The sequence below is a fragment of the Hipposideros armiger genome, unplaced genomic scaffold, assembly GCF_001890085.2.
Source record: "Hipposideros armiger isolate ML-2016 unplaced genomic scaffold, ASM189008v1 scaffold_6, whole genome shotgun sequence".
Lineage (NCBI taxonomy): Eukaryota > Metazoa > Chordata > Mammalia > Chiroptera > Hipposideridae > Hipposideros > Hipposideros armiger.
In genome coordinates, this window is record NW_017731356.1 from 362063 (window position 1) to 388897 (window position 26835).

A 26835-nucleotide genomic window follows, 5' to 3' on the forward strand; every position below is an offset into this window, starting at 1 on the left:
CCTTTCTCTCTCCATTCTCTTTACCACCAGACTTTCATTCTACCCTTTTCCCCAGCACCTTACGGTCAGACAGAGGGACTGTCTTGTACAAACACCTGGTATGGATGTTTTCACGCCCACTTCTAATTGGTTGGGAAGCAGCATTTGCCACAGGCACTGTTTAATTTCGTTTCCATCCCCTGCGTCTCACAGGAGAGAAACGGTCAATAGTTCGGACAGAAGAATCATCCTGGTCAGCTCCAAAATATGGCTACTTGCATGGTAATCACGGCAAGTCTGTCAAAGCAGGTGATTTCTTGATTCCTAAAAGGAGGGGACTTTTCCTAAGGATTATGGTTCTACCACCCAAGCAGCAGCGCTGCTCGTCACCAGTGGCTGCAAAGGCTGGCGAACCAAGAGGTCTGCTTTGGCTCAGAAACTCAGTTTGGCTCCCGCCACCCCTGGTGGCCTCACTGCGTGTCTCCGCGGCATGTGCTCCCCACACAGTCAGGCCAGTCTGCTGCTACTTAGGGGGGATCACCACCAGAGGCGGCCCCCGCTTGGGCCTCCACATGAGGACCTGTGCGTCATTGGCATTGGGTTTCACTAGTGCGTTGGGAGGGATGGGTTCCATCCGGCTCAGGATCCGGGGCTGCTCCTGCTGAGTCCTGCCCACCAGCCGGGCCCGCTGCCCCAAGAGCTGAAGAGGGTCCACCTGGATGTCCACCCTCATCCTCCACTTGATGGTCTGCAGAATGATTTTCTCCTTCGTGGTCGTGTTCATGGCCACCAGCCAGGTGGTAAAACTTTGGTCCCTCTTGATCCTGGTGAGCAGTGGCACATTGCTGTCACTCACTGGCACTGCCCACGTCACGCTCGGGTAGAAGTTGTCATTCATGCTGACGGAGAACCTGGAGATCTTGTTGGTGGGGCCAACCAGGGTCACAGTTTCTGTGGTGTTCCCGTACCAAGGGTAGCTCACCCCATCTGAGTCACTGATGGCTTTTACTCTCCCTTCCCTCAGGTCGGGCAGTTCCCAGCTTGACCTGGCAAAGCAGAAGAGATGCACAAGAAAAGGCTAAATGAATCTTTCAGAAGCTGGAGAGGGGCCTGTCACTTACTAATGCAGCCAAGGTGGGCAAATGGGATGTTTGGAGGGGAAGTCACCTCAGAAAGTCCTATGTTGTGCTGTTTTGAGGATTAAATAGGAAGAAAATTTGAAAACCCACAAAAACATAAGAGTAATACCAAAAACAAGTTAAATAGAACCATAGCTGGTCCAACTAACTGAAAGCAGAAAGCTCAAAGGCATTTGAGACATCCACAGAGAGGCATCGAGTCTTTGGGATGGTGGAATAATCCGCCATTGAGAGGCATTCCACTGCAAGAACCACTTTCTTGGGACGTATGAGTGTGTGTAAGGTTTGTTTCTTGGAAAGAGATGGTGGTTAAAATTTGATATACAGTAATACCTTGGTTTGTGAGCATAATTTCGTTCTGGAAACAAACTACTCATATTGCAAGACGTCGCTTGTTTACCAAGTTAAAATGTATTAGAAATGTTTGCTTGTCGTGCATAACACTTGCAAACCAAGTTACTCGCAATACAAGATTTTTACTGTATTTGGAAGGCGCTATGGTGGCAAGGAGGGCAAAAGGAGGCAAGGTTAAGGTTACACTAATTCCTAGGAGCTCATAGAATTTAAATTCCAGCCACTGGCCAATCCAGCACTTAGGAGACATTGACACAGAAACTGATAACACAGGAGATAGTGGTCACTTTCTGAAAACCACTTCAATGTGGATGTTGTGCTGCAGGCTGGCACACAGTCTTTTAAATGCTGTTCTCACATTGACGTCAGTCCAGCCTGTAAGTCCAATTGCTTAGTTTAGAAACTTGCCATCTGGGGCACTTTCCTCTTCCTGGCTGCCCCCGTCCATGTACAGGAGGGAGGAAGACATGTGTCCCACTCTTAGCCCAGTCTCTCCCCTGCCATGGGTTTATCACCACCACCGTCATCATCATCTTCACGTCACCATCACCACCACCATCATTGTCACCATCATCATCATCGTCACCATCACATCACCCCATCACCATCATCACCATCATCACCATCCTTACCATCACCATCATCACCACCACTATCATCATAGCTGATACTTATTGAGAACTTGCTCTATTCCAACCACTGTGACTCTGTTTTCTCAGTTAATGCTCAAAATATCCCACAAGATAAATGGATTTTCATTTCCCTTTACACAGGAGAGGATGGAGGCACTTCAAACTCCACATGGCCCAAACCAACCTCATCATCTCCTCCACAAACGTGGCCCTCTCGCCCGTCTCCGCGGCAGCGGTGGCCCAGCGCTCACTGCCTGCCAGGCCACAGGGGAGGCGCGTCTCTGGCTCTCCCTGTGCCCGCTCCTAGACTGCCACACCTACTGTGTCACCGCATCCTGTGAATTTTGCCCGGTAAGTGATGCTTGAGTTTATCTCCTTTTCTCCATGCAGCTCTCGCTGCCTTCACTTCATCCAAGCCCTCAGCAGCGCTGACCTGCTCTTCCGTGTAGTCCATCACTGGTCTCTCGGCCTCAGGCCCCAATCCCTCTCAAATTCGTCTTTTAGGATGCACTGGTGTTCAGACATGCAGACCTCGTTACGTCCTTTCTATGCCTGAAACCCTTCTACGTGGGCCCCACTGGCATCAACCACGGGATAAAATTCAAGTTCCTTAATGGACAGAAAGGACATATACGGCCCTCACGGTTGGGCCACCCATCCCCACACCACGCTGCTGCTCACCTGGGCTCATGCTCTGCCCTTTACCTGCCTGTTCCCTTCTAAAAATCTCACTGTAGCTAACTGCTCATCCTTTGAGAAGCATTGCATGTGTCACTTCCTCCAGGAAGCCTTCCTTTCCGTGCTGCCATGGACAGATCCGGATCTTTACAGGTCGCAGGTTGTAATTATTTGTTTCTCTGTCTGTCTTCCCCATTAGATGAGTTCTTTAAGGCTTGGAATTGTGACTTATTTCTGAATTAGTGCCTGGCACATTAATATATTTTTGTTGAATGAATAAATAACTATCTTTAATCCTTTATATAGCTATATTCCTGGGGCTTGGTACAGCTGGGATACTACAAAGTGCTTTATTAGAGTTTTACACTTTATATATTCACGCACCTTAAAAAAGTAGTAACATCCACTATTCATTTAGGATCGGTCATTAGACTAGTACCAGGCCTAACATTGAAAGTTATTTCTGCTTGAGGAGGAGGCAGACAGGCCACACATAAGTAGAAATGAATGAATGAATTGGTGACTATAAAGGATACTTAGTGACTGTTCATGCCATCAGATACCTGCATGTAAAAACAAGTGACACGGACTCCAAGTGATACATTAGTCAGAGACACAGACATTGTGTGAGCTATCGCAGGGGAGAGCTCGGCGGAGGACATGGGCTGTGAACTGTGAAGAATAAAGGAGAGAAAGGCACCCCCAGGTGATACGTTCCATCACGGGTGATCACGTGACATCAAACATGAACAGAGTGTCCGGGAAACAGAGGGACCACCTGGGAGGGCTAGCGTTGGGAAGTGTGGAGATGAGGCTGGGTGTGCAGGTGGGGTCAGGCTGCGAAGTGCCTTTAATATGGGCTCAGGCTTTGGGCTTCATCCTGTGGGTGGTGGGACTTCTGAGCAGGAGAGGGATGTGCCAGGAAGAACGGTAATGTAGAAAGGAGAATTAGAGGGCTACAGGGGGAAGCGGGGGCGTTTAGGAGCCCTTGCAACATTCTAGGTGCTCTTTAATGAGGCTTCATGTAGGCTGGTGGCTGGGGGGATGGAGCGGAGGGGCCACATCTAAGGTAGATGATCTGAGGTCTGGTAACTGGTTGTCCATCAGGGACAAAGCGGGGACAAAGACGAGCAGTCATTCTGGAGAGCCAAGCACGGCTGGCTGGTGTCTGTCTGTCTCTCTGTCTCTCTCTGTCTCTCTGTCTGTCTGTGTCTCTCTGTCTCTCTCTCTATCTCTCTGTCTCTCTCCCTCTCTCCTCTCAGGAGTGACAAGGTGGGTCTCAGTGTCGCTAACCTTCCACACCCACGAGCCCTGACTCCTCCACTGGAGAGTGAGGATGTGGTCTTGTTGGGTTCCCGGCCCAGAACCGGGTGTCTGGCACACGGGCCATGCTCAGCACTGTTTCTCCCGGCATCTCACTCCTCCTCACCGTCCTTGGCTGGCTCTGCTCGCCTCTTAGCCTTTTAACTTTGCAGGGCCAGATCTCAGTCTTTGGTCCGCTTCTCCTTTTGATCTACTCACACTCCCTTGGTGATCTCATCTGTCTCGGGACTGTAAGTACCATCTACACCCTGATGACTTCCAAGTTTCTGTCTCCAGCCTGGGTTGGCCCCCACCCCTGCGCCGCCCCCGCCCGCCCGGAGCTCCAGACCCACATACCCAACTGCCCATTTGCCAACATCTTTGGCGTCACTCTTGACCACTCTCTCACATTCCACGTACTATCAGCAAATCCTGTTGCTGTCACCAAAATATATCTGGAACTCCTTCCCATCACTTCTGCCACTGTGACTCTGGTCCAAGCTGGAGCTGTCTCTCCTGGGTTACGGTGACAGCTTCCTAACAGTCTCCGCTCTGCTGCCCTGGTCTAGTTTCAACATGGCAGCCACAGTGATGTGTTACACACGTGAAACCACGTCGCTCCTCTGCTCACCAAGTTCCATGGCTCCTAAGCCACCCAGGAAAAGCCCTTAAAAGGACCTGAGAGAAAGATGGGAGGCGGTGGCTATGAGGTTCAGCTGACATGCGGCTGCCTCTGTGGAGTTGCAAAGTTGGGTCTAGAGCTTAGGAGAAAGTCGGGGCTGGAGAGGTGACGTTGGCAGCTGTCTGTATGGAGAGGGTCAGTGGATGTGATGGTGACGGTGAGATCTCTGGGGATGAAAGACCTAAGCAGGCTGGTTTGATGGCCAGACGACCAAGAGAAGTCGGAAAAGTGGAAGAGCCAGTGGCAGGGGGAGCTGCTTTCCAAAGTCAAGAGAACGCCAGGGCGTCACCTGTGTCAAAAGTCCCATAAACCGGAGAGAGTGGGGTGAAGAGAAAGCCAAGTAGATTTATTCATGACCAGAGAGCAGTAGAGAATGCTGGTGGAGGCCATGCTGCCAGGGGTTACGGAGTAACCAGCAAGCACGAGCAAAAGCTGGGCACTCACGGAATTCCGTCAGGAAGGTGGCAAGGAAGCAGGGAGCGAGGTGCCGCGGGGAGCCGGCCGAGCGCAGGGTTCCCGGGGACAGACTCCAGGGCTTGTCAACCTAGGGCGGCCACTTCCTAGGGTGTGAACGAGACATGGCCCTACACTTTCTGTACCAGCTCCCCGTCGATAAAACAGGCGTGATCATAGGACTAGGACGGCCTTGCTGTGAGAATGAAATGAGACACAAATACTTAGCACGGTGTACGGCCCAAAGGGAATGACACTGAAGTCTAGGTCTTAGTAAGGGACAGAGACGGGGGGAGAAGGAAGCGAACAGCCCTGGAACCTTCCCGGTGCAGACACACAACAGCAGCCATCGGAGGCAGGGGCCAGTATGTGCTGCTCACACACAAGGGAAAAGCAGCTCAACTGGCCAAGGTCACGTGGGCGGGAAGGGGTGGCGCCAGGCGTCTCTGACCACGAACCCTGCCTGTTCTACTGCCCCTCTCTGGGGGCAGCTGCTTGGTTTCTCCCTGTCATCCCCGCTTCCTCCAAGTCTTCGACCTGGCGAACGGAGGAAACTCCGTGTCAGCTTGCTGACCTCAGGAAGGTCACTCCCCCCAGCCGCGGGCTCCTCACGCGTACCATGGGAGGAAAACTAGCTGGCGACTCCTTACATCTCAGAGCTGTTACAGGGCTCAGGCGAAGTGACGGTGTGTGAGCAAAGGCTCGGGAACGAACACGCCAGGTCGATGTTAGATAATAACTGGCTTTCTCCGCCTCCTCCTCCAGCCTTTCTCCTCACCGTGATAAACACTGTGCTTGCGTTTTAGACAATCAGCCATTGACCCAAGAGCTCACAGCTAATGGACTCGCCAATGGAGCTAATAATGAAAACATTGATTATTGCAACCGTTATGCTTTCTGCATCCTGTCCTTAGAAGAAAGAGGCAAATCTCAATCAAACAAGTTCACATGAAGCATTTCATTAAAATAAATGGTCCCTGGATGGAGGTCCCGGCTCCACCCAGACCCAGCCAGTTCTCCAGCGCCCACCAGGGCAGAGCCACCTCGCTGAAGAGCCCCCCTGAAGCCCTGTGGTCACTCGGGGTGGGGGTGGCAGCATTCTTGAAGGCAGGGAGGGGGCAGGTGTGCAGGGCGCTGACACTAATGTCCCCTGATGGAGGTGGGATGGGAGTCGGGACCACACCCACACGGAGGATGCCCGCAGAGCACCCAGAGGAGGCCTGGAGATTCGCAATGGTGCCGCCCCTGGGCTCAGGTGACAGGAGCCCCCCGCCTGGCCCCACTCGGGTATCTCCCGGCCATGCCCTTCCACACTGAGCAAGGGGGCTGTGGGGACCTGTGCCCTGCTTTAGACCACACTCTGGGGGTTGGGGCCTCAGTGTTCCCCCCCAGCTGCCCCCACACTTGCCTCCAGGGCTGACGCAGGCCTGTTTCTGGTCTGTCTTCCTAAATGAGGGGCGGCACTCCACGTGAGTGTGCGCCCTGGGCCCAGCGGCGGCCACAGCAGCTGCGTTAGCTGCACTGCACTTTGATGGCGGGTAAGGGGCTCCCGCCTGCTCTCTCGTCTTCAGGGCTCAGCCCTAAAAGTCACCACTCAGGACGTGGGGAGTTCAGTTAGAGGAACCCCACGTTTTCTGAGAAGTCAGGCTTCTCCCTCTAGCGCTGAGAAGAGCAATGTGCCCACGTGCCCGCGGGCCTGCTGCTCAGTGTCACTGACTCAGCAGAGGCAGAGCCTGGCACCTTTCTGCCCCCTCAACCCCTCCACAGGAGCTGGAAACAAGAGTTCAGGGTGGGAGGTTAAGAGAGGAGAGGGGCAGGGGGGCTGTGCCGGGAGGTGGGGCGGCCGGAGGGGCTCCACACCAGTGCCCCGTGAACCAGGCGAGTCACGAAGCCCACAGCCTCTGGGCCGCCTCTCGGCCCACACAGACGCCAGTCCCAGCCCCCGCGCGGGTCCGGCGCTCAGAGGGTTTGCACCATGATTACAGGGTAAGTTTTAAAATTAGGTTTCCTCATTCTGCAGCCTGTGAATACCAGCCTCCCGCCTCCCCTCCCCTCTTCCTTCCCGACCACATCCTTTCCTTTCTGGCACTTTTTCCCACAGCAGAAAAGACCATTTCCAGTGTTTTAAAGAGCCCTTGGGGTAGGTAGGTACAGGCCCCAGGTTGAGGGGAAGGCCTCTCTCGTCAGCATTCTCCTGTGTTTGGACTGGGTCCCTCTAGGGCTGGGGACACCTTCTCATGACAGATTTGCCCTCCACTTCTTGGAGGTCAGGCCCTCTCGGACCCCCGTCCCGGCTGGCTTCTTCCCTTTTGACAGCCCTGAGGTCTCGGCTCAGGGGCCAGTTTTGGGGGTCGTGTCTGACTACACTTCTGAGACACTTGGAGCAGAGCGCCTCCCCACACCGAGAGCTGCAGGCTGAGGAGCCCCAAACACCATCCTGACGCAGGCCTGTGGGTGGCCGTGCAGGCCGGGCTGTGTCCCCAAGGAGCTGGCCAGGCACGGCCGGGTCTGTGCCAGGCCTCGGGGAGCTCATGGCCTCCCTGAGGTGACGGGTCAGATGGCCTCCCGATGGGACACACAGCAGAGTTTGTCCCTTCTCGATCTGCATGGCCACGGCCCCGCTCCCAGCCACTTCTCCCCCGGACACTGCAACGACCTTCTGGGCCCCGTGCCCAAGCTCGCCCTGCCCCCGCAAGCCACAGATGTGGCTTTAAAAACATCAGTCAGATCCTGCCTCACCTCTGAGAGACCCCCAAACCGGCCTCTCACGCCGCCACAGGGCACTGTCTGGCCCCCACCCGCCCCCGGCTGCGCCTCTACCACCTCCCGGGCTCCTTGCGCCCCAGGACCCCGACGCGCTTGTCCTGCAGCAAGACGAGCCCCCTCCCACCTCTGGGCCTTCGGACTTGCTGTTCCCTTGGCCCAGAGCCCTCTTTCTGCAGCTTTTGACACGCTCGGCTCCTTTTGCCCCCAGTTGGGAGCTCAAAGTCGCCTCCCGAGAGGGCCAACCTATGGTGTGTGCATTTCAAGGTGCTGCATTTACATGTCCCCACTGGACTGTGGGCACCTCGAGGACAGGCCTGGCTCGCCTCCAGTAAGCAGCCCAGTGTGTGGGGGGTGCAGGGCTGGCTGGCTGGCTGGTGAGGTTAGTGCCAGGGGGGCAGCAGAGGGGATGAGGGTTCTCCATCTAAATACACCTGCTCAAGAAACCACCAGCCTGGCCAGAAACCATTTCTCATGCCCTTCAGGTGACCCTTGGGCACCGTTTACAACGAGAGCCCTTTCACCCTCAGTCCCCTCCTATGAAACCTCCACGGACGAGGCTGCGTGGGTGGTGATAGTGTTTGACAAAGACCTGGGTCTTTGTGCTGATGGTCGGTGGGATTTTCGGGGCCACAGAAGGAAGATGGTAATCGGCAAATGCAGTGGGTCTTTCCCAGGGATGAGCTGCATCTTCCAGAACACAGGACCCCACAAAACGGGTTCTCCTTGGGCTCCCAGGCCACTGGGGGCTCAGGACGTCTGCCCTGGATCTACGCTGGGCCTGGGTCCCCGTTCCTTCTCCTCCCCAGGGTTCCGGCGTCTTCCTGATTGTGTCCCCTGCACCACCTGCCGCTGGGGAGCCCCGAGGGACATCTCTGATTCGCTTGTTCTCAGGCTTCTGACCTGCACACCAGGTGATGGAAGGGGACACTGCTCCTGCCTTCACATCCCTCGATCCCAGCCCCCAACCAGAGCAGAGGTGATTCATCTGGGGGCCAGAGCCAGTCCCCTGGGTGCTCAGTGGGGATGACCAACAGCTGGGGCAGAATTGGCTCAAAGCACCCACAGCCTGGGCTTCACGCTGGGGGGGCTGATCCGAGCCACCTTCCCCGGGTGCAGCGGACACCAGTAATGAGTTAAAAAGGCAATTAGGAAAACAATCCCACACAGCAGCATCAAAAGCATAAAAACCTTAGGAGCAAGCCCCCCCTCCCCCCAGCACCCCCAGAAAGTTCCTTGGCCTGAGTGCCACACCTCACCTCCTCCCTGCATCGAGGTCATTATACCCACCAGGAGCCCCGTCACAGCCAGTTATGTGTCCCCTCGGACACAGGAGGGCTTCAAAAATTATGTGCTCAAGAATTAGTCAATCAACAAAGTTGGGGGGGGATGCACATATATACTGTAACTTTAAAAAACTGAACACACAACAGTCAGGAGGGAGGCACCCAGTTTAGGGGAAAGGGCCCGAGTTTAAAGCCCACCTCTGCCACTCTGCAGCGGGAACAGTACAGACAAGCTACTTAAGGCCTGTCCTGTGTCAGCCAGGGCCACCGAGGCCCCCTTCACGGGGACAGTTATAGAACCAAACAGGGTGACCCGACCCAAGTACCTAGCACGGTGCCTGAAGCACAGGGGCAGCTCCGGCGACGGCGGCTTCCTCCTGCCTCTGGAGAGCTGAGCTTAAGCTGGGGCGGTGGAGGCGACGGCTCAGGTGGAATCCTGGCTCCGCGGCTGACGGGCTGTGTGACTCCCCTCCCAGCTCTCTCTCTCTCTGGCTGTTTCCTCCTTTTGCAAAATGGAGGTGGTGATAAACGGAGCCACCTGGCAGTGTTGTTACAGAGTGAGTGAGAGCCGGTGTGCGAGCACTTAGCTCGCTGAGAGTGAGAGGGGCGTCCCATGGGGACCCTGCCGTGGGCGGCTGCACTGGGGGAACACTTAGGCCTCCCTAGATGTTTTGGAATCTCTCTGCCCCCCTAGTTTGGTAAGACCCATGTGAACTGCTCTGTGCGCCCATGTGTGTCCACCTCCACTCCCGGTGGTGTGGGGTGGCCCTGCCCTCCATCCACAGGAGCTGGAATTTCACAAGTGGCCCTCGGACTCAGCAGCAAGGACCTCAGCAGGGGGGATGAAGGGGGGCTCTTTTTTGAAAATTATTTTTTTAAAGTAGTTTCAGGTGTCAACAGAGCACCCTCCCTTCCCTCCCCCGCAATACAACTGCCCGGGGGGTTGAACAGCAGCTCTTGGGGGTGGCCTGGGGCTCACACTGGCCCTGACCACACGGGGGCGCTCGCCCTCCCGGCCGCCATGACCAAGCAGAACAGGAGAAGCCAATGGAAAGCCCAACCCGAAGCTGCTGGTAACAGCGTCCTGCAGAAGTAGCTCTTCTAAAATAAAAAGGTTCACACCAAGGCCAGGCATACGAGGCTCCTCCCGTCCCTCGCAGGCCCCACAACTCTTCTGTCCAGGGCCCACTCTCAGACCCGGAGCTCTCGTGTGGGTTGAAAGATGTCAACACACAAACTGGGAACCAGAAAGCCCCGTCCGCACGCACCACTCTTCAGGGCTCCTGAGCACACAGTCACGGGGATAACTCTCCATTTTCCAAGCCAGGACCCCCAACCATCTGCCCGCTCACCCACACGTGACCCTGCCCAGCCCTGGACAGGCTGAGGATCAATGCCCGGCCACTGAAACTGACCCCTCGCTCAACAGGAAGATGGGGCGCAAGTAGCCAAAGCTGCAAGGGAGTCGGCGCCATGAGCCAGAGGGGGAGGTCACCTCTTCCAGGACAATGGGGTTGGGCTACCCAGGATCACAGGTTAAGTTCATGCTACGATGGCTGCGACTCACCGCACTGAACGGAATGGAGTCCCAATCAAAATCTATAAAAAGGAAAGCCACCGCGGAGCTACGGATCATTGTAAATGAGTTCTATGATTTCTCCAGGCCCAACAGTTAGTGATGATGCCAGGTCTCAAACCTCCACACACGTCCTGTATGTTTTCCTTCTTTCTTTTTTTTTTTTTGTCCTGTATGTTTTTTACCACAGTCTCCCCCAAACCTCGCTGAGGAAGGATGGCTGGAGAACCTGGAAACACAGTGGGTAACACAGCATTTTCCCTGCAAAACGAAAAAGGGGGGTAGGAGCCTTATGTATCCAGAGTCTGTTTTTCTTAAGAATTTTCTAGAACTTGGCTCTCTGGGAGAAGATCTGTCCAAAATGCCTGCAACAGACTTGGTAAACACAAGCCAGAAATAATTAGCTAATGAGCTTCCATCAACGCTAATTATCTGTGCCAATGGAGGCAAGCATGGAGGTGGAGAATAGAAAGCCCTGGAAAAGCGTCCCTGAGAGGGTGGGGACACAGCCCTGCTCCCCACCGCGGGGGAGCCCAGGTTGGCCTGCCCTGTGTACAGCCTGCACCCCCAAAGCTGCCTGGTGTTCTTCACCCTTCCCACGGGGAGCTTGTATACAGGGGCCTCTCCAAGTGGTCAGAGCGCTCAAGCCCTTCCCCACTCCTGCCCCAGTTAGTCGGCTCTGCTGTGACCGGTCACCTGGGACCCAGTGCTGGTCCTCTGCCTGGTCTCTGCCTGCTGGGCTGCAGCTTCCCGAAGCCCGTCTTGTCACCTGGGATGCAGACCTGGGCTCTCCGTCACTCTAGCTCCTCAGCTGCTCACCAGCCTTGGCCGCCCAAAGAGCCAGTCCTGACCCTCGGGGTCCCTGGGCATGAACTCCCCATGTGAACTTTGTGTAGGCAGCACAGCTTTTATTTTAGCTCAACCATCCCCAACACGGTCCCTTAAATGTGGTGCCGCCTGTCTTATTTCTTCTGCGTGATATGAAAGGAGACCTCCAGAAAGGTCATTTTTGATAAATGAAGGAATACGTAACTTGAACCCTCCAACAATGTCTGTTTCACAGAAGACCACACTGGATCTCAGAGACCTTCTAACATGCCACTCAGTGGCCAGGCTAGAATGACATGTGGGCCTCTCTGAGTCCCCAACCTACACCCCTTCAAGCCCACCTGTCACCCTGGCCGTTAGGAGCCTTGCAGAGAAGCACCTGGGAACCGGAGAGTCTTTATGTCACGTGTAAATAATCACCCATCAGTTCTTCCTGTTTCATAAGTTACTTTAAAAACATGAACCCAGTTTCTTAAAGTGGGGCATGTCAATTTGTGAAAAATGACCCAGAACAGGTGTCATGATCTGACAGACAGCTGCACTGGGCACCCCTGGTCAGGGTGGACCCGGTACTGCCCTGGGCCAGGCACACTGGGGCTGACCATCAGCTGTGGACTCATGCTGTCATGTCCTGTCGGGGCCGATTTCCCTCTGCTTCAAACAGCCAGCTCTTTACTTCAAGGCTGACAGTCTGGGGGTGTCCTGTAGGTGTGGGGAGAGCAAGGGCTTGAATTTTCCTGCGGTGAGTGTTTGGTCCTGTGTGGATGCTGCCACGTGTCCATATGGCCCGGCACTCAGGAGGGAGCTATGCAAAGAGCAGAGGGCGGCCGGGGCTGCGCGGTGCCAGGGAGGGACCGTACGGGGCCTAGTGTAATGACAGCAGCGACAAGACGCGTAGCAGGTGCTGTGGTTTGCACACCTACTATGTGCAGAGGTGCAGAGCATTTTACATACGTTTCTCCACCTAACGCCCAGGACCACCCTCTGCACAGTGAATGTTATGAGACGCATTTCATATATAAGAATATGAGTTCAGGGAGCTGAAGTGACTTGTCCAAGGTAACAAGGCAGAGGCGACCGAGCAGCTGACATTCAGGTCACCCCCGTCCCTCCTCTGTCCATCTGCACCCTCGCAGGGCCCCCTGGGAGCAAGTCCGCTGGCACTCCCTGCCCTGGGGCTCAGGAGGCAGGTCCTTACAGACCACAGGAGGCAGGGCTGACCTCACACAGGAGTGACTGAATGTTCCCTGCACTTCCAACAGCTCCCAAAGGACTTGCCCGGGCCTGTGGGGAGCGCGGCTTCCTTGGGCGGCTCCTTTCCTTCCTCAGACATGAAAACCTCAAGGCAGAGGCCCCTCTGCTGTCCCTGTCCCATAGTGGTGGCAGGCCCGATAGTCGGGGGCCCAGGAGGACTGGGCGCTGGAGGGATGCACAGGTAGCAGGTGAGATGTGCTGAGGAATCTGGACAGGTGACAGGAAGGCGGGGGGGGGGCAGGCAGAGTCAGCAAACGGTCAGGGTGGCCAGAGGCCAGGAAGCAGCACAGGCGGAGGCGGGGGAGGGGGGGCAGTCAGCGCGAGGCGGGCCAGGCCTGAGCGCCCCTGCATCTGGGCACAGACGCTTTTCATGGCTTCCGATTCCGTGGCCTGGGCTGTCCGAAGGCACCCGGGGAGGGGAAGTTAGGGGCTTCCTGAGTGGGGAAGCCACCTGCATTTTCATTAGGAGCAGGACAGCCGGACCTCCACGTACCTGGAGGAAACGCTCACTCCCTGCCTCTGCCCTGTCCTCCTGAGCCCACGGGGATCCCAGGCCTCCTTAGTCACCCCTCTCCTCACCTCTGCCAGGAAGGAGGTGGGGGAAACAGGCGGGAAACTGCCAAGTGACAGATACAGCCAGAGATGCCCCCGCCCTCCCCCGCAGTCTCTGGGGCTGGAGATGAGCGAGGTGACACTCCGCCAGCAGGCAGAGGACTATGGTGCCAGCTCCGAGGACCAGTGACAGCAGACACAGTGACAATCAGAGGCCGTATGCAGCCAGCCCGGACAGCAGTGGAATTGCCGCTGGGCACAGCACTGGCTCCAAATGCTGAGCTCGGTCCTCACAGGAATGCAAGGTGGTCCACCCTTCCTCCAGAGCGGCTTCTAGATTACGGGTTCCAGTAAATAAAGAAGATCATCACAGCAACATAACCATAGGTTTGCAGCTTAAAATGACATCTGGTATCAACATATTGTCTGCCTCTGAGAAATTCCAATTGCCCGTTGTCGCGGGAACCTCTGCTGCTCTCAGCAAGATTTCAACTCAAGTGGCGCTGAGTTGTGGAGAAACTCAAGTCTGGGTTTCCAGCCCCCCGAGTCCCTGTCATTACCCAGGAGCCACTGCTGGGGACGGGCGGTGGCCAGGGGGCAGGTGGGCTGGTGGCCCTGGCAGCCCCGAGGGGACCCCCACACAGCGTCTGTCTCCCTGGAGACAACTTCAAGTGCACAAGTGCCCGATGGCCGGCCAGTGGCAGCGTTTCCTTTGGAGGGAAGGGAGCTGGCTCCACGTGGTGTCTTTGCTGGGTCCACCGTGAGCTACCATGTGACCCAGGGCAAGCTACTTGGCAGCTTTCTGCCTCAGTGTCCTCGTCTAAGATGGGAATAAGGACGAGATTATCCCCACGGTCCCGAACAGACAGAGACCTGCTCCAGTGTCCCGTCCTCCCTCCTCACCCACTTGGCCTTCTTCTGGGAGCGCCCACCATGGCAGGTGTGCCCCACTGTACCCTGACCTTTGCTTCAGGAAGTCGGCCTGGTTGCCGGGGCAACCGGGCTGGAGGCCCAGCCAGGATCAGGAGAAGATGAAGAGCAGGGATTTATCACTGGCCTTGACGCTGGGCACTGAAGTCCCAACTTCACAGCCTCCCCTGGCACAGCCGGGCGTCTCTGAGGAGTCAGGCGGTGGGAGACCGACGGGCTCTCACTGCCATTTGCACACTTTCATCATCTTTCTCCCTGCGGCTGAGGCCAATGCCCACGGCGAGCGATCACAGGTTCCCTCCCGGCACCGAGCCTGTCGCGGTCACTGAGCGGTGAGCACATCTGTGCATGCTGGCTGGGGCTGGGCAGGCACTGGTCACTTCACACACTGCGAAGCTTGGACCAAGTCACAGAGAGACACCTAAGGAGTCCCCAGTTTGGGAGAGGACAGCTTGTGGCCTCAGCTAAGAGACTTAGCTCCTGCTCCCTCATCCGGCAGAGCTCCGGGAGCTGAGCACGCCTGGGCCTGGCGGGTCCAGGCAGGAGCAGTGGTCTCACGATGGGCTGGGGCTCCAGTGTCCCTCCGCATAGAATGCTAGGTGTGGGCACGGACTGGCACTACCGTCCCACGCGGGGAGGCCCCGCACCCTGTAACGTGCACGCGAATGTCAGAAACCTAAAAGGTCCCGGCCGAGCACGCACGGAGGAGCACGCAGGAGCTGGGAGCAATGGTGACCAGTAGAGACTGTCTACCACTCTGCTGACTCAACCTGGATGGCGGGAGGTGTAAGTCTTGTGTGTGAGGACAACTGATGGGACCAGTGTAGGTAGGGGTCTCCTGACCATCCCAGGAGCGCTGGCCTACAGCTGACCCTCCTCTTCCATGTGTCCCCTGGATCAACTAACCATGACGTCCAGGTGGCTCGGATCTGCCCAAGGATACGGCCTGCAGTGCATTACTGTTTTCTGCATAAGAGACCCTGAATTTATGGAGTTTGCTAGAAATGGGGAATCCCTCAAGACTGATGGGCAGAGACAGGGAGGGTAAGTTACACTGGGTCTCACATTTGTTCTTTGCACCCCAATAAACGGCGTCTGCTTTCAGAGCTTGGTTGTCAAGTCAAGATGCTTGATATGAATAATCTCCCCAATGTGGGGTAAAGCTAGAATCTCTGATACGTCCAGGGCGGGACAGCTGTCATCCAGCAGGGACACACTGACAGTGGTTTGTGGACAGCGCCCTCACGGCACCTATAGTCTGTTCTGGAAATATACTAAATCTCCTGCTTTAGTCACACGTACAATAACTGGGACTATCATTCCTTTTTGACCAACTGACGGTGGGGATAACGCAAACCCACAACGTCCAACAAACCTGTCAATGGACCCAGGATGCCTTGGGCACAGGGCTTTCGGGGAGGTCCCATCAAAGTTGGCAGCATAGTTCCTGGTACACAGCAGGCCCTCCATAAATGTTCAATATTACCTAATTTCCTGTAATCTTTAAAATATAACCAGCCAGAGAGCATGCCCCTGGCTTCTTGGAGACTCGTTCATTACCGGTGGCTTTTCAGCCTTTATTGCTCTGGGGCTAAATTTCCATCCAGATCATAGTGATTTTGCCTAAGAGAATATAAATCGAGGCCAGGAAATTGCATGATCGAGACTCTCAAAGGCCTGATTAACATCAGGAGACATTACTCAGCCCCGTGGCCTTCCCAGGCTATCATTCTGCAATTCCGTCCCCGGGAGCAGCCGGGCCTCATGGCGTCGCTGCTTCTGTTTTTGGTGGGCAGCTCTCTGCTGGCTCTGCCATTCTCTTCAGCTTGGTCACCCCCCTCTTCAGCACGGGTTTATAGGGATCAGCTTATTTATCGCATTTCTATTATAATCGTACTCACACCCCAGTCCCTGGATAGACAGACACACAGCACCAATGGAGATGCACGCCGGAAGCAGGGTTCTATGAAGCCCAACCCATTGCGTCTCTTCCGATCTTCACCTCACTTCACCCAGTTGATGAAAAAGCACTAATCAGGCTTTTCAGGTCAACAGTCTGAATTAGTCTAGGAGAGAAACCTCTGGCGCCCGAGATGCACCTTCCCTTGCGGTCTTCCTCCAAATGCCGAGACCAAGCTGAGGTCCTCCTGCCTCGGATAAGACACACATCCGAGGAAAGGCCTGGGGGAGATGGTCATTCCTGGGTTTCACTGATGGAGAACAGTACACACTATGTCCCCACTGACCCACTCCTTTCTGCAGACGCCTCACGAGTCCAGGCATGGCTAGAATACGTTGCATGCTCTACCACTCCAAGAGGCAGGCACTGCCGTCAAGCCAGCAAGGCCCCGGGCCACCCACGATTCCATGAGGGTTTCCCCCAGGCCCTGGGAGAAGCCCTCTCTACAGCCACCTCAGCCCATCTTTGTAACCATCCTATCAGGTACGCGCTAGGGTTACCGTGTTTTACAGATGTGGAAACTGAGGCCCAGAGAGGTTATGTAATTCACCCAAGTAGTATCTAAGTGCCAGAGCTGGGATATGCGCCCACATCATCAGACGCGAAAGACCGTATTCTTGGGAAATCTACTTCAAGTGCATTGTGAAACTGGCTTAAGTTAGAGAGATGTTTTTAAAAATCTGTTTTCTAATTAAAAATAAAACTACAGAAAGTGACCATAGTGAATCAGGATCAGCTGTGCCCTGTCGGATGGTCCCTCAGCCCGTAGATGGTCAACGGCCCCCCGACCCTGTGCACTGCCCTGGCCCAGGTAGGGGTGGGGGTGAGGAGGCGGGTGGCACATGAGCAAACTGCCTGTCACGAGGGCACTCTGGGCCACTCTGTTGTCCTCCGCCAGTGCCTGTGTGCCAATGGGCACAGCAGTGAAACCTCAGCTTTGCCATGAGGGGCGGGCCCCCCAGAAGGAGCAGTGTCAGTATCCAAACTGATGTCAACCAAAGAAGGTCCAACACGGGAGGCGCCCATCGAACCGCGGCACCGCCTACCAGGTGGGTACCTGCCGGCACGCGAATTCTTTACATAACAAGATACGGACAATGAATACATAATAGCCTTTCAGCATTCAGCCAATGGCTTCCTGTGAGTAAACTCTTTGCTGGGCACCTCGGGGGTATGACGTACGATGATAAAAACACGATTCTGTCGCACGTTAGAATTTTGGAGGTGCTCACACGTGCATCAACTAACTGAATTCTGGAAACAAACCAGAACATGGTCTAACGCCCATTTACAGGTCAGGAAACAGGGTCAGGGAGGGAGGGTGTCCTAGGTCATGGGAGGTGGCAGAACTCGGACTGAAGGCCATTGTCCACTCGATCATTCATTCATCCATTAAGCCAGTCAGTAAGTCATAGTGTGGTTGAAATTTTTCAAAACTGATTTTGCTGTAAATCTGTCATCTTTTAGAGAAGACTGGCCGTGGAGGCCAGAGGACCCAGAGGCCTGTGAGGGGACAGAATGTCCGTGTCACTGAGGTGGTCGCCCCAGGAAAGCGGCTGCCCTCTGGGCACACAGGGAGGGGTGGAAGGTAGAACAGTGAACTTTTACCTCCTTCACACTGTGTCTGTCCCCCTGCTCAGCTCCCAGCAAGTCCACAGACTATCACATTGGGGAAACCGAGGCAGCCAACAGCCATCAGTCACACTCATTTCATCTCCACAGCATCTCTGTGAGTAGGTGTTCAACCCCCCCCCCCAATCTGTCCACACTTCCCAGGTGAGGACAGCAGGAGAGGGGTAGGAATCCGAGGCTGCCACACACCCCCACTGCTCTGCAGGTCACCGGGAGCGCTGACCTACCAGGGGTCCCGCCCACCACTGTGCATGTCCCTCCCTTCCATCCGCCTGCTGTCATGGCGCCCGCTCACCCAGACCCCGGTTTCCTCCCTCCCGCACTACTGCAGTCGTTCCATTGGACGTTCATTCAAAAAGTATGGGTCTGTTTAGTGAGCGCCAGCAGTGCTCCAGGCTTTGTGCTGGACCCTGGGGGCCCACTGCTGAGCATGACACAGTTCCAGAGAGGAACACGGCAGGAGAGCAGGCAGCCCTGACGCGCAGGATGAGCTGCGGTGCGGTGGGAAGTCCAGGCTCAGGTGAGGGCATGGCACCCGGTCCGGCTGGGGAAGGGGAGGTGATGGTCAGTGGTCAAGGCAGGCCTGGGACCCCCAAGATGAGCCCAAGTCCATCACCTTCCTAAGGACCCCTTGGAGAGTCCTTTTGAAAATGAAAACCCAGCCAGGCCACTCCTCTTCTCGAAACCCTTCGGGGGCTCCCTGTCACCCCCAGAATGAAGGACAGGCTCCTGAAGGAGGCCCAGAGTGCTCCACGTTCTGACGTCATCTCCCACGACACCCCAATCTACACACACACCTGTCTCCCCCAGGTCGGAAGCACCTTGAAGGTAGGGTTCGTGTCCAGTTTAGTTCTCTGTATGCAGAGCCCAGAACAGGCTGCCAGACATTAGGTGCTTCACATATTTATTAAAAGAATACATTCCTGAGGCTGAGTCATTCCCAGTCCCAGACAGAAGGCCAGGTCTGCTTTCCTTGGGGTCTCATGGTAGGAAGGGCCCAAGCCCCCCGCAGTTTTGGTCAGTGAGTGGAGGAGGAATTTGCTAAGGAGTGGGGCACACGGCCCCTATTTCTGGAGCCCAGCTCTTTGGAGAGCCCTTCCTCAGTTTGCAGAGGAAAATCCCTGAAAATTCCTGTGTGGCCTGCCCCACCCCCCGTCCTTGGCACTCTATCCCAGGAGCGTCCTCCCTGTCCCCGTGCTCTGCACACGCCAAGCCTTTAGAAAGTTCTGTGTGAATGCTGGACACGCTACACTTCGCACCAGGGATAGGTTATAACAGAGACAGATTCTCCCGCACTAATTTTCAAGGAGAAAAGAAGAGAAATGCACTTCAAGCAAGAAAATTGGGCATCTGGGAAGGTTTCCAGCCAGGAGATTTCCAGCAGGACTTGGAAAAAAACTTAGCCATCCCGCATTATAACAGAGTGGGGGTGGAGGCGCCTCTACTCACCCCCCCACACACCCCACACCCCCGCCCCGCAGTCAGCTGGGAGGACACAGAAGAGAGAGAGAGATGACGCCTGCCCTGCACACTTCCTTATTTTAAGAGAGGCAACAGGATAGCTTAGGTTCTTTCTTTGTTTTTCTGCAAAAGTCAGAAACGTGGCTGCATCTTCCAACTTCTTCACAGCATCTGACAGTCTGAGTCAGGCCGACCCCAGGGCGCCTGAGTCCCAGGGAGCTAGTCTGGTCTTACATTACCAAAGGTCGCCCTTAGCCTTCTCGATTTGATGGCACAGACATGGTGATTGTCACATTTGGGGGGGGGAGGATGAGGACAGAGATTCGGGGTGGGGGTGGTACCAGGGTCCTGCATACTGTGGCCATCAGAGGGGCAGCTGGAGACACCATCCTGGTGGCATCTGCTCAGGTGGCAACTGGAATTGCTCGGAGACGCGTGCTTGTTCGCTTCCGGGTTCTTCGTCCTTTCCAACCAGAACCAGAGACGGGACCCTGCCCCTGGTCCCCAGGCCCCAGGTGACAGGGGCCACCCTGGACTGCTGCTTGAATACATCCGGAGGGAGACACTGTTCCCACAGGCACCAGGCTTGGCTCTGTCCAGGGCTGTGTCTCTCTGTAGCAAGGGGCATTGGGCCCGAGGAAGAGAAGGGCCTGTGCTCTCCACAAACAAGGTACATCTGGGGAGTAAATGTCCATCAGCTGATCGCAAGGTCCGAGTTTAACAGCACGCCTCCCCCAATGAGGTCAGAAGCTCCACAGTGAAAAAGCTCTGTATCTCCAGGTCCCTTTAGGAAGAAGACAGTGTCTTTCCCCTGACTCCAAGGTTTCTGTATTTCATCTCCCACTGTATTCTCTCCAACCAGTCATCCTACGGTAAGCTCACCTTCTCCGCTGAAACGCCTACGGTCCACTCATCGGGGAGCGCGGGCTGGGTTCAAGGGCTGGCTCTGCTCTGTGACAGAGCACCCCGAGAGCCTTCCTTTCTAATGGCAGCACCCTGCCAGCCGTCCTGGCTGGGGGTTCAGCCAGATCTTGAGGTCCACCTTCCCATGGTTCTTTCTGCCTTCTCCCCCGTTTAGGGACGTCTGCAGGCCCTCGTGATGATTCTTGCTACTTGTGCATTTTGTGGCGCACGCAGCTTGCTGTTGGTGCTCAATAAATACAACAGCGGGACAACAGACTCCCTAACAGCAAGTTTTCCTTGGTTCATTTAGCTGATCCGCCTTGTCCCCCGCCTCCGCCACACACACACACACACACACACACACACACACACACACACACACACACACACACACACACACACCCTTCCTCATCAGCTCAAGCTGTGGCCTCTCCGATAGGCTAACACCTTAAGTACTGTTACTCCCATCTGACAAGTGCAGTTTCTAGGGCCTCCGTTTCACCCGTCTCACTGGCACTATTTCTTTACGGATGTATGTGTTCATCAGCATAGAGTTCTGTCCAGGAGGCCATTGGCTGCTTTAGCCACGGCGGGATTGGCTGAACTGTGGGTACACAGGCGAGCAGAAGGCACTGGGGGTCTGACTGGTCCGGGGAAGACGGGATGGACTTTGCCTAAATGGTTATCACGTGTTCTAAGCCTTCTTCCTGGATGAACTGGGGCCCAGGGGCTGGACCCAGGCAATGCTGCCAGGTGTCCAGGAAGGGCACAGGGGTTGAGCCAGGTGGGGTGTGGGAGGCAGAGTCGGGGTGCAGCTGGATGGGAAGCTAACCAGGCAACCTGTGGGAGCGCTCGCTTCGAAAAGCTGGGCCAGGGTGTGCAGACCCGACAGGGGTAGCTGGGGAGGGGTGTGGGACACAGGCCCGGTGCGGTTAGATGGAAGGAAGCAGTTGATGGTCCTTGGAGCAAACCTCCTGGACTTAGCAAGGGGAACTGCAGCTCACCTGTGGGGGAAGAGGGTAGACAGAGGAGGGACAACCAAGGAGCTTGGGCAAGGAGGACCCACCAGGTAGTCACGGGGAGACAGGCTCTGCCTGCACTGAGGACACGCTGACAGTCGGAGCGGCTTGGATGGAGTGGGCCGTCTGTCCTCTCTGAACCAGGAGTCGGGAACTGGAGGAGGGCTTCCAGCATGGAGGGGAGGTGGCACTCATGGTCTAGGGTCCCTCCAAGCGTCTGACGTTCTATGAGATTGTTAACAAGTCTATACCAAGATAGCCATCTGCTGTGTAACTTCAGTTAATCACATCGCAAATAAAAGAATCAACAATTTCACGTTCTAAGGGGTTTTATTAGCCTTCACAAGATACAATGTGTAACTTTATTGTTAGAAAGACTCTTACTGGATTATGTTTATTACTTTGATTGTTGGTGATGGTTTCACGGGTGCATGCCTACGCCCAAATTCATCTAATTAAATATTAGCTATGCAGTTTTTGGTACCTCAATAAATGGATTATACCTCAATAAAGCTGTTAATTAAAAAAAAGAAACACTGTGACTTTTTTTTTGAAGAACCTTATGGGTCCTCTAATCCATGGCTGGCCAACCATGGCCCACTGCCTGTTTTTACAAATAAAGTTTTATTGGAACAGCCACGTCCATCATTTGCATATTGTTTTTGGCTGTTTTCATGCTAGTGGCACAGTTGAGTAGTTGCAGCAGCAACCATATGACCAGTGAAGCCTAAAATATTTACTATCTGGCTCTAATGCAAACGTGTGCGGCCCTTCAACCTAATCCGATCCCCTACTTTACAGGTAAGAAAACTGAGGCTGACATAGTTAAGCGGCTTCCTTTAGGCTGGGCTACCTACAGCAAAACATAGGAGTACCTGTATTTACCTTCCTCTGAAATGAGACTCCGCAGGAGGCTTGCAAGGGGAAAACTACAAGCCCCATGCAGCCGCAGTCATGTTGAAAGGACACACAGGTAATGCGCATCCCAAGCCGGGCCTCTGCTTCCTGCGTGTGTTTCCCAGAGCAATGAGGGTCAGACAGGAGGAGGCTCTCCATCTGCCCAGGAGAGTAGGAACTGAAGGGGGACCCCTGCACCCCTCTCCCAGCTCCCTCCCTAAGGGGACTTCACCTTTCCTGCCCTTCCACTTCTAGTATAGACAGGAAGGAATATTCATGTAGGAGATTCCAGCCCATCAGGGGACTGAAGCTAAGTGGTTGAGAATAAAGGATGTGTGTCACAAACGCCCACCTGGGACTCCCCAGAGCCTTGCCAAGGTGACATGTGTGAGGTTCCAGGGCCCACAGAACTCCTGCCCAGCTCAGACACAAGCTTGAATTTCATGGGTGACATTTCCCAGCCAAGGGAGGAAAGCTAAGGATGAGAGACCCAGTCTGCCTGGGGCTCAGCCCCGGGGGCCTGCGGGTACTGTGGCCCCTCCTGGCCCCTCAGCTGCTCGGCTGATGGGTGAGACCCGTACAGGAACTGTGTCAGGCACCGGGGTGCTAGCGACAGAGAGAGAAGGTCCTGGTCTACATTTCCTGAGAACCTACCCGCACCGGGCTTTCCACATGCCGTCCCGTAAACCCTCACACGGCCATGAGGCCAGCTTAGCATCCTATCTGAACGCATGCAGCACCCACGGCTCAGAGAAGTTAAGTAACTGGTCCAAAGACACACAGCAGGTAAGTAGGGGAGCTGGGCTTCGAACTCAAGTGCATCTGTGTGCTTTGGTCACATGGTGCCACCGCCAAAGCCTGGGTCTTTCTTTCAAGGCACCGGCTGGCTGACTGTGCCCAGTTGCCCACTCAGCAGGGAGGCCAGCCACTGCAGCAAGGCGGTTCCGGCAGATGCACCCAGTGTGCTACCTGGCGGGTCGGAACCTCAGCAAGTGGAAACGCGGAAAGGTGTTGGGAGAAGGGCGGCGGAGGCGTGAATGAGGGAAGAACAGGGTGGGCTGTGTGGGGTGCAGTGGTGGGTGCCGGCGTGAGTTATGTGGGTGGATCTGGGCTGGTGGGGGTGCCAGATGTACACACACTGTGCTTGCCCAGCCCCCAGGGGCTCCTGAAGAGGGGTCCCCAGGGCCACTGCAAGGGACTCCAGCTGGCTCTGGCGTGATGAGGTGGGTGGGTGAGAACGGGAGGAGTGGGGCACTGTGTCCAAGAGAAGGGGGGGGTGGGCAGAGGGCACCTTGTGAACCCACTCACCACCAAGCCAGTGGAGAGCTTGGGGTTACCTGGGAGTGTCCCCACACAGGCGGGTCCACTTTCCTCCCAGTGGGCCTGGGACCCGTACTCCAGGGGTCCCCAACCTTGAGTGCCTGCAGGTCTTCTCCCATCCATCAGAGGGGCCCCACTCTATGTGCTCACAGCTGTTAAGTGTTAGGTACACAGTCGGTGCTCGGTAAGTGGTAGAAATGGAATATGCTGCCACTAAAAATGTATTGCCAGTTTGAACAACATTGGTAAAGGAAAACTTGGTGACAGAAAGAGAAATTTAGTTCACAAATTTGTCTGCCCAGCCACTGTGTGTGGTGGGGGGTGGAGCCAGTGGAACAACCATCAGAGAGCACACGGACACCTGCTGGGGTTAACCAAGGTCACACCTCACCTGCGACAGCCCTGGTTGGTCAGGTGGCAAACGGATCCACACAGAATCCCTCCCCCACACCTGCGGTTACCTGACAACTAACCAGTTACAACGTGGAGCTACCATATCCCTCTGGAGCAGCAGTTCTCAACCTGTGGGTCGCGACCCCTTTGGGGGTCGCATGACCCTTTCCCAGGGGTCGCCGGGTACTCGTATGTGGGCGTATCTGCATGTGGGCCTGGAGGCGGATAGAGGAGCGGTGTCTCGGTTCCTAAGACCATCGAAAATATGTGTTTTCCCATGTTCTTAGGCGACCCCTGTGAAAGGTTGAGAACCGCTGACCTAGGCATTTTGCTATTTGATAAAAACGGCCTGTGATACTGGCCTTGCTAGCATAAGCGTCAGTGTAAAAGTATCAGAAAATGCATATAAAACACAAGCTTAGGACACAGGAACTGAAAGAAACGTGGAAACTGAGAAACAGGCAAGCTAAGCCAACAAAATGCAGTTTGACACCGGAATTAGGCCTGTTAACGGGAGCTGAACTTTTCCTCTTTGCAGCTCGTCACCCTCCCTCTCTTTTAGTTATTCCTTATTCGTTCATTTATCGATGTTCTCATTCTCGTATTTTCTCACTTATTTCAGTCCTCCCTCGTTTATGCCCCGCTCCATGGGAACGGAGGCGGGAAGGAAGCAAAGGCCTTGACAGCAGTGACCAGGTGGCAGAAGCCTGCACGGCGGGCAGGCGCACGGGAGCTGTGTGGCCTTGGACGAGTCATGCACCTCCCTGCACCCCAGTCCCCTGTAAGTAGGGGGTTAACACCTGTGCTTCTCTCCATCGTGACAGCCGATGGGACTAATGGTAATGAAACGCTTGCTCGACTGTGGAAAGCTATCCACACGCAAACCACCGATCTCTGCTTATCAGCTGGAACACCAAGGGGAGGGTTCCACAGCTGGGTCCCACTGCCAACAGCCCCACGCCCGCCCACTGCCCAGCCAGCCTGGGGGACCTGGTCCTTGGGGCTCCTTTCACTTCCCCCTGGGGGAACCTGGCCTGGGGCGGGGCTGACAGTGGCTCAGGCGGGGCGGAGCCTGGCCCGGGGCGGAGCCTGGCCCGGGGCAGGGCTGACAGGGGCTCAGGCAGGTCGACCTTGTCTGTGGCTGCCCCACGAATGCAGGGAGCAGCCCTCTGGCTGGTTAGCAGATAAATATTAATGACCAAATGCATATGTAGGGTGGAAAATGGATGAGTGTCCTGGGAGCCATCGCTTTGATTGTCCCTTCTTAGAGGTATTTAAGGATCTCAACATCCTAACTACAGAGAGTGCTGGAATGAAATAATAAAAAGGATGGGGGGAGGGGTAAAGCAATTCTGTGGGAGAAAAAAAGAGACCAAAGTTGGGCCACCTGTGGAGGGGATGAGATTTGAATGCTGGGAAGGGCAGAGCCATTTGTGGGAACACGAAGGAACGTGGGGCACTCAGTCCAGGCTCTGTTTTCCGGCCAGTGTGAGTGGTGGCAGGAAGCCCCGCTGGGGCAATGCAGGCTCAGAGCCCGCGCTGTGGGCACACGCCTGCGTACACAGAGTGACAGCGTCCCATGTATTGCTGGACCATTAGGGAGAAGCAGCGTGCGGCCTGTGTCCCACGTGCAGTTCTGCTCCTGCCAGCAACTTTCTTCATTCCAAACTCAGGTTCCTGCCGAGGAGGAAGGCCCCAGGCAGTAAGCTGCTTTCCTTTTTTTTCACTGCACGTTATTCTCTGAGGGTCACATAAATAATCCCTAAAAAATGATAACTGGATTTGAGAAGCGCCTCTCCATGGAAAAAACAATGCATTGCGTAAACAGTTGTGTAAAACAGAGCCGAGCACACAGGAAGTGTGTGAGGCCACAGCAGGACAGGACAGGGACGTATGTGGGGACCCCCACACAATGCTTTCCCTGGCCCCTCTCCAGCGCCCAAAGTTCCTCGGTCCTGGTTTCCCCCCATGTCTTGTCCTGTTCTATTTATGGAAAGCTCTTTCCCAGGGACCCAGATTCAACGTTTTAGTCCCCCTGCCTCCCCCCCACACTTCACCCCTCCTGTTGGTTCCTCCTCTGCCCTTTCTCTCCTGCATTTGTCTTGTCCCCACAACTACACCCACTATCACTCTAGTTCAGGTCCCCCAGTCACCTTGCACTTGGCCTCTCCTGACTCCAATCCACTGCAGACACCACCGCTCAGAGGTCTCCGTGGCTCCCCCTTGCCGACTAAGGTGAGGGCACAGGAAGCGGCCTGCGAAAGTCAGCCATCATTACCAAGGGCTTTTCCATATGTCACCTCCCTTCTCCTCGGGCCACCATAAGGTGATCCCCGGTCCTCCAATGCATGATTCTCCACTTAACAGTCGTCCCCACTTGCCAGACTGTTCTACCTAATTAGACAAAGACTCTCGTGTTAGAACGAAGGCACCAAGTTCAAAAGCCACTTGCGAAGGAAGCGCCACACACACACACACACACACACACACACACACACACACACACACACACACACACACACACACACACACACACTCTACCAGCTATGGGAGCCGGGAAGGAATGGTGCTCATTGGCCACAAGTGCCATCAGATAACCAGTGACCTGAGTTACAAAACCAGCTCATCAGCGTGATTCAACAACGCTCCACGGGGCCTGCCGGCTCCCCAAGGGGAACCACGATGGAAGCAGCAAGGGCACCGTGCACGGCTGTCCCCCGTCCTATTTAAGCCCGCGGGGGTGTGGGAGCAATCTCTGGGGCCAGGCTAAGTCGTCAGCAGCACTGGGATCTGGTCGGGGACCTGGTCTCCCAACAGTGAGGGAAGGCGTGGGCGGGTTATT

The 26835-nt window shown here is 55.3% G+C and overlaps 1 protein-coding gene and 1 long non-coding RNA gene across 2 annotated transcripts in view; one reads left to right on the top strand and one right to left on the bottom strand.

Moving 5' to 3' along the window:
* The first annotated feature begins 200 nt into the window (after positions 1–200).
* LOC109385232 (uncharacterized) lies at positions 201–3120 on the top strand. Its single transcript, XR_002124578.1, has 4 exons — positions 201–288; positions 1004–1113; positions 2246–2455; positions 2609–3120. It is a non-coding gene; the product is annotated as an uncharacterized LOC109385232 (long non-coding RNA).
* FAM78B (family with sequence similarity 78 member B) overlaps positions 283–26835 on the bottom strand; it is a 44674-nt gene continuing 18121 nt past the window's right edge. Inside the window, exon 2 of the mRNA XM_019647265.1 lies at positions 283–1025. Within this exon, the coding sequence (XP_019502810.1) occupies positions 503–1025 (523 nt within the window). The 3' untranslated portion in view covers positions 283–502. The remainder of the gene's footprint in view (positions 1026–26835) is intronic.